This window comes from Montipora capricornis, chromosome 10 (genome assembly GCF_036669925.1).
Source record: "Montipora capricornis isolate CH-2021 chromosome 10, ASM3666992v2, whole genome shotgun sequence".
In the NCBI taxonomy this organism is placed as follows: Eukaryota; Metazoa; Cnidaria; class Anthozoa; order Scleractinia; family Acroporidae; genus Montipora; species Montipora capricornis.
The window spans coordinates 47563922-47571421 of NC_090892.1; the positions used below are offsets into that span (position 1 = coordinate 47563922).

At 40.8% G+C, this 7500-nt stretch overlaps 1 protein-coding gene across 1 annotated transcript in view; it reads right to left on the minus strand.

Moving 5' to 3' along the window:
* The window catches only part of LOC138021471 (protocadherin Fat 4-like), a 39419-nt gene that overhangs the window by 624 nt on the left and 31295 nt on the right, over positions 1-7500 (minus strand). The window contains exons 32-42 of the mRNA XM_068868353.1: positions 7261-7326; positions 6257-6325; positions 5059-5262; positions 4486-4557; positions 4026-4091; positions 3867-3915; positions 3742-3767; positions 3291-3342; positions 1709-1749; positions 1535-1586; positions 1-494 (exon numbers count right to left, since the gene is read on the minus strand). The exon at positions 1-494 is cut by the window's left edge and continues 624 nt beyond it. Coding sequence (XP_068724454.1) covers positions 1-494; positions 1535-1586; positions 1709-1749; positions 3291-3342; positions 3742-3767; positions 3867-3915; positions 4026-4091; positions 4486-4557; positions 5059-5262; positions 6257-6325; positions 7261-7326 — 1191 coding nt within the window. The remainder of the gene's footprint in view (positions 495-1534; positions 1587-1708; positions 1750-3290; positions 3343-3741; positions 3768-3866; positions 3916-4025; positions 4092-4485; positions 4558-5058; positions 5263-6256; positions 6326-7260; positions 7327-7500) is intronic.

A 7500-nucleotide genomic window follows, 5' to 3' on the forward strand; every position in this document is an offset into this window, starting at 1 on the left:
TGGTCACCTTTGTCCGCTGTCATTTTACCAGTCCCTTTCCCGGTTATTATGATAATGTCTGGCACATGCCCCATAGTCGCGTGCCTCTGCTTGGTGTTCTCGATTCCTCTTAAGTCAAACCTCACTCTCCGCTCCTTGGCATTCCCGTAATCCTGCTTGTCTGCGCTTTCAACGCTACTCCTTGTGTCTAACTCTTCCAAGTCACCAAGATCCAAGGCCCTCTCCACAAACGTCTCACCCACATCTTGTTTGTCCCGATTTTCCTGTTCAACCTTTACCTTCTTTTGCAAATCCTCTTGATCCAGAGCTTTCTCGTCAACCTTATCCTTCTCAAAGTTCTCAACGAACCCTTCGTTCTCGAAACTTCCAACGTTTCTTCTTACAGCTGTTTTTGTTTCACATTTCACTGTTTCGATACTTTCCCGACGTTCCCTGGGATACGTTCGAGGAGCAGGGGGTGAACCATACTGGTTTACAGCAACAGAATCTTTCCTCTATGGAAACAAAATCAATGAAAAGTCAAACATCCAAACTCGAATTGAACATTGTGGTGAATTGTGCAGCAAATGTGAGAAGTGGCTTAAAGAACAAACCCACCCTTAAGTGTACCGTCTTCTTGTTCTGTCAAGTATCTTCTAGGCGTATGATCTTCTTACTTTCTTCAGAAGTCTTAATGAGACATTACTGTACAAAGAAATGCTGTTGTGGATAGGAGTTTGCGCATAAATATTTTGGAAGGGAAAAATTGCGCGGAAGCAAATACCTACGTAGTGGAACAGCTTTTTAACCTGGGAAAGATACTTTCCTATCCACCAAAACAAGCTGAAGACGTCTGATTGGGCAATAACGTTATCTTGGGGTTAAATGGAAATTTATGCAGTCGCTTAATAAATAGTTTGGCCGAGGACGCTCAGCCAGTAACATTGCAAAGGCACACCATGCGCGGATAGAGATCTACATACAAGAGAAAATGGTGGTTACTTGTTGACTGATGCAAGCGCAGCTTCATTCAGATCATCGAGGCAAGCACCTGTTTCTTTTGCCCGATTGGCTCCTTTATTTCCTTACATTGTTGAGTGTGTTCCGTTGAGAAGTAAAACAAAGCATCAGTCAGGGATGCACTGGAGCCTGTCTACGATGATCTAATCATACGTTACGGCGCAGATCAACGAACGGCGTTCGTTGTTCTGCACACGTTTTTGTAGCCTAGTTCCCACAAAGGCAGAGAACATGCTGAAATGCTTGCACGAGGAAATCAAGCGACCGGATCACTAAGATAACACATGGGTTTTGTCAATTGGTGATGGTCGATGATCTCAACTTCATGGTGTGGTAAGACTCAGAGTCAGCCATAATGACCATAACTTTAAAGGTGAATCATTTTTCACTATTTAATAATTAAACTTATCGGTATTGGTAAGTAAGCACACTGTCACGGTTTTGAATTTATGTAACTTGCATTGGACCGTAATATGCTTTTTATTATGTGCAAAATGTCAATTGATCATTATATAGAACAAAAACTACTACATACTTTTACTTGTTCTTTAGGGACACTTGTCACTTTGTAGGTTTTGCTTGACCTTCTGTTATAAACATTGAAATGTGTCACAGTTTGTGATGCTGACATAAGATTCTTTTACGCTTGACAAAACAACAATACAAAAGATTGTAAAGGAAAGAACAACTTTAAAACTAAAGCACTTACAAGGACGAGCGAGGCAAAGTTAGCGAAGGCATCCATTCAATCTGACAAAAAGACAAAGATTTCAAATTACTTCCACCTTCCTCATGCAACAGTCATAAAATGTAGATTACAAATCGCTTATTTTGATTGGTCACTTGCATGGTAGGCTAGTCCACCGTTCTTAACGCGCCGGAAAACTCTGCAAATCCAGAAGCCAAATGAAATAGCCGCTAAAGGGTAGGCCCAGTAAGTAGAGCCTTGAATTACCGCGCGGGAGCTTGTGGGTTCAATTCTCAGTGACCGGACCAGTAGTTGGTAGTCCTACTGCGCATGCGAATGTGACCATGTGATGACATCAAAACTGCTTTCCAAAGCAAACCCTCATGGAAGGCTGGGATGCGAAGCAATTTGTGATGTTAAATAAGGAAAAATTCATGCCTCTTGGCAGCTAGGCCAAGGATAACAAAAATAACCCCATGTTTTGTTAGCTTAAAGTGCCACTGTGACCAAAAAATCAATTCATATATTTCTTTGGATTTCAAAACTATGTTAACAAAACACTAAGTGACCCACGCTTTAAGCCTTGATTTCAAAAAGACACCTCTTTATTTTAACTGTAATTTTCCTATTTAATGGTCCGCCATTACTAACATTATGTTCTTGAGAGAGCTGGATCGAGAAGAAAATGACGTCAAAGGCTCACTAGTTTAAGAATGCAATACGTGTGTACGCCGCAGAATTAATATGCAGCACGGGGGTTTTGGGCTTTCAGACTTTTAAACTCACGCTTTGCATATATAATAAGCTGCGTTCACACGCTGAAATTTTAAGCTAGTGAGCCTCTGACGTCACTTTTCCCTGGATCCAACCGTCTGAGGTCCAATCGGTCAGTTTTGAACGTGAGTAATGGCGGACCGTCAAATCCAAAAATTACACTCAAAGTAAACGGCCTTTGGATAAAAATCAAAGCTCAAAATTTTGCCAGTCAGGTGTTGAGCAAGCACTCTTTCAAAATCTGAAGGAAAAAGCGAAGTGGTTGTTTTGATCACAGGGGCACTTTAACATAACGTGCAATGTTCATTTAAACTGTAAGATCGAGAAGGGAAAAGGGCAGAGTAAAAGTATTTTTACTTTTGCAAAAGAACATATTTCGAGATATTGTTCACATGATAATCTGCAATTCCAGTCATAAATCTTTGTAACGATTTCCTAGAACAACAATTAACGTTCTAACTCGGAAACATGCAATTCTCCTCCTTCCCCACCCCTCAACCCTATGTTGCATTTAGAGGGTGTCGATTACCTTGAGTCATCAAAAATCAACATTGACGGGGGGAAGGGAGAAATTTACGTTCAGTGTTACATTTGTGTCCGAGGTTGTAAAGTGAAGGTCCTCAATCCTAACCTTGGAAGTTGCATTTATTAATCTTCAAATAACATTTAAATAATAATTCATAAATCTTCAAGTAAGAGTATAAGAGTAGCATCGAACCATGTGAGATTGTCATCTTATTTGCAATGTGAACCTCGACTTATAATACTTAGAGGCAAATGTACCACAAGACACATCATGATCACTTAATAAACGTACATTTCTACTTACTTCTATTTCTTCCTTCGGTTGTTTCCTTGTTTTGTATGATTTACTTGATCTCCTGCAAGAAAATTATTTTGATTCCCAAACAAAATACATCACAAAAAGCTGACTGGTCGAGTACCAGACCACTAAAGTGAGATGCCGCAGTGCGGCCGAGATCCTGGGTTCAAACGCCAGGATGGCCAACATTCAGGAGCTAAAGGTTCAAATCAAATGGTGGTTTTCAGACTCTCTCGTAAACTCGTAAAACGACAATAAACCGAAGGTCCGGTCTCACACCTCCGTCTGGTTTCGTGGCATTTCTTTCAAAGTGCAGGTTTATACAGTCTCCAATATCATGGTCTGGTAGAGTATAGCAGTATTGCAACGCGCTTTCAAATTATATTCACACAAAAAATGTGATAAAGAAAGAACTTCGTCGACATCATCATTATCATCGTTATCATGAGCAACTTACAAAGGCGTGCGAAGAAAAGACGAACCCTGGAATCAAAGACAAAGACAAGTACGTTAATAAAGAAAAATATCATTCAATAAATCAATCCATCTCGATGACAAAACACAAGCTGGTAGATAACATACCGAGACACCAAGATTCTCCATTTGAACCGTGTACTTGGTCTGCGACCTCCTGTGATAAGAAAAACATCCTAAATTCAGCTGTTGGACTTCCACAAGAAAGACCACATTGCCAACCGACCCACCCTTCCAATATCCCACATAAAGAGTTGGCCGACTTACACAGACCGGGAGGTGCCTTCTGCTTTGTAGTCGATAAAGGCTTCTATTCCAGGAATGTCCGCTGAACTGAATAAAATGTGTGCCAAGGATATCAATGTTTGAGAAAAAAAAAGACATCATGCAGGTTAGCCTTGTATTTACGATATCCTTGAACTGAACTTTCAACTGCTTTGGAGGAACAGAGAAATTTTTGATCAGTAAGATGGTACTGTCAAGTCAAAGCTTTGCCCTGAAGTTGCTTCTCCAGACGGAAAACTTTCCTTTGATTGTTTCTACAACTGGCATTAGTTGAGTTTACACATGAGACGGAATCATAATTTAGCGGGTCTTTTTTTGAATTTACTTCATTAATATCATTTCATTATTTCAAAACCCCAAGAAATATTTCGAATCAAGTTTGGTCACGAAACTAAGGTCACTAGTCATACTGATCTATTTAGATATGCAGTCTTCCACTTACAACCAAGCTGTTGCATGAGGAAATGTTGAATGTCCAGAATCAGGTCTAGAGGTGTTATAAATATTCTTCTCACTAAAAACATAATCAGAAGAAAATTTACATTAGCGTACAATAATAATAATAATAATAATAATAATAATAATACCACCAAAACATGGTGGGATTGTAATATCCAATGTGATCACGTGATTGCACATAGAATACCTGATTTGATTTTAATACACAAAGTAAAGAAAACGGCACTTATAATTGACATTGCAATACCAGGCGATAATAGAGTTGGAGAGAAACAACGGGAAAAAGATCACAAAATACCAAGATCTAAAGAGGGAAATCATCATAACGTGGCCCTTAAAAAACAGTCGAAGTTGTACCAGTAGTTAGTGGAGCATTGAGGACTGTATCAAGAAGGGATTTTTGGAAAAGATTGGTATAGTAATTCAAATTCAAATTAAACCCATAGATGACGCCAACCCCTAGAATCGAGCCTGAAACGCATTGGTGGCAGGCAAGTGCTCTCACAAGCGCCATCTCTTATCTTCCAACTTCAAACGGAGGCATGTGTGATCTTACCGTTTTATTTTGCGGCACGTGATTGCAATGCCGATAATACCCGCCAATCCGATACCGATCGATACAACCAACAAGGCAGCGATCACAGCACTGAATTCATGGTTTGAGCCTGCTCTGGACTGGGCAGCAGGCTTTCCCGGTGGCACCTGGATATTCCACTTTTCAAAGACGCCATTGATAAGCTCCGTCTTGTTAAGCAGGCGGCTAAAAATTGAGAACCAAATCAGGTCACCAGGATTAAGCCCAAGAGTTTCAATTTGGCATTTGGCTCCTTGAATTTCAAACTCTTCCCACCTCTGTGTGCCTCAGAATCCTTGCCACACTCGATCCAAATTGCCATTGTTGCATTAGATTATGGAACTTTTCACTTCCTTTCCGATTCATAAGTTCAAAATTCCAAGCAACGGTTTCGTTTTCCTTTGCCGTCAATCCGCACAGTAGCGAATGGAATAATTATCCAATCATATAAAGCGTTGTTAGTGGCTGATTCAATCTACTTTGAACTGCTCATGCACCAATCGTCTTGCAAACATGATTGAGGACATGTATTAAAAAGCAAAGCTGGTTGAAAGTTGAACATTTATGACCGCACATTTATGCAAGGCACAGTAAGCCGGGTTGTCGAGAATTATCAAGGTCGAAGGATTTTGCCAACGAAACCGAAATTCAAGAATAATTGCTTCATTGTACAGAAAAACCTTGCCCTGATAATGTGGCAAATCGGAGCGTGAGAGGATGCCATTGTGTAACGCAGCCTCAAGCAAAACCGAAAGCCACCCTTAATTTCTTGTGTGTCCTACTCCCCGGATGTCTCCGAAAACATATTCCCCTTTTCATAGTATTTTTATTTCATCGAAAAATAACTTAACTTAAATTCAGATATCTGCAAGGGCCAGCCTTGGCGCCTTCCCCACTGTTATCATTGTTTTCAACTAAAACCTGCATTGTCGTTAATATTGTTCCGAGAAACTGAACCGCTTAACCCAGCCTTAACTGAAGTGAACATTCAAAGAAACGTATATACATTTCTTCCATCGAATCCTTTCACAGGAACACAAGTACCTAAAAAATTGACCTGCTCTTAACTGTGTGGCTTCATAGCTCAGCTCTAATACCTGGTTAAAAGTGCGTAACACTAAAACCCATCCCCTTTTTGCTACGTAATTTTTTTAGACAAAGTTTCCTTTCATGATCTCACCTGTTCAGATCTTCTTGATTTAAGACACGTAACGAATTATCATCAATGGCGTGGAAATAAATGATTGATCTAAAGCAGTTCAATGACAAAGGAAATTAATTCGAGAACGTAAACTTTTTCACACAGGTAAGTTTTAGATGACGTCAGGCATTAGAGCGATCTCAATTCAGCGTCCTTAAACCACAGTTTTCATTTGCCCAATCACAACATGCGCCAATATTCAAAAGAATTAAACAAGGAGCGAAGCAAGTACAAGTAGTTAGCTCTGAGAGGAGGAACATAATCGTGACCAAGTCAGGCCTGGTGGTGCCTACGACTCGTTTGGGTAAGATTTACATAAGCTGTCGATAAACCAATGGGCAGTCAGGCTGCATGGCGCATTGGTCACGAACCATGCCTCTCAGTCACCTCTTCGATTGTCTGTGGGATGTGTTACAGTCCATCTCAACCTGACTCCGAGGGTTTTCTCCAGCTGATCCGGTTTATGTCCCCAGTTAACCCTTTCACCGCCAGAAATGCAAATTGACACCTGTAGATTTTACTCTGTCTAACGCCAGGCGATTTTACTCGTCAACGGGGAAACCCACGGCAGTGAAAGGGTTAAAATCGACTCACATCTAATTGCATCTGGCTGTGGTGCTGTGCACCGATATCAGAAATGGATAGCATAGCGGCTGCCAGAGGCACCGTATGTATGCTTCATACATACATATGCGTCGGCCCGATGTCGTATATTGGCGGCCAATCAAGTATTAAAAAACGTAACGCGATCACAACGTGCATCGACATCCAAAAGAACTAATCGAAATAAATAAATGCAGTTAGCGCTAAGCTTGGAAACACGCTTCCAACCAAGTCAGTCAAAGTTGTGCCCCCGCCGAGCTGGTCAAGATTTTAAGGTGAATAATTAGAAGTAAGCGCAGGACCGCTTAATCAGCGAAAACCAGGAATACGTTTTGATTTCTAAATTCCAATCAAAATCGCTCTATCCAGTGAACACTTACTTTCCGTCACTCGGTTCTTGAATCTCCTTTATTATCACCGTCGCTTCACTGATGTTGCGCAGCATTCTGGAAAAAAGGGAGCACATTTCCAAGTTAAGATTCAGGCTACGAAGCCCTCCATCGCAAACATTTACACCGAAAAGGTCGTCTATCAATGCGATGCGTGCACAACGCTCTTGAGGTGGATTCATAAGTTCAAAATTCCAAGCAACGGTTTCGTTTTCCTTTGCCGTCAATCCG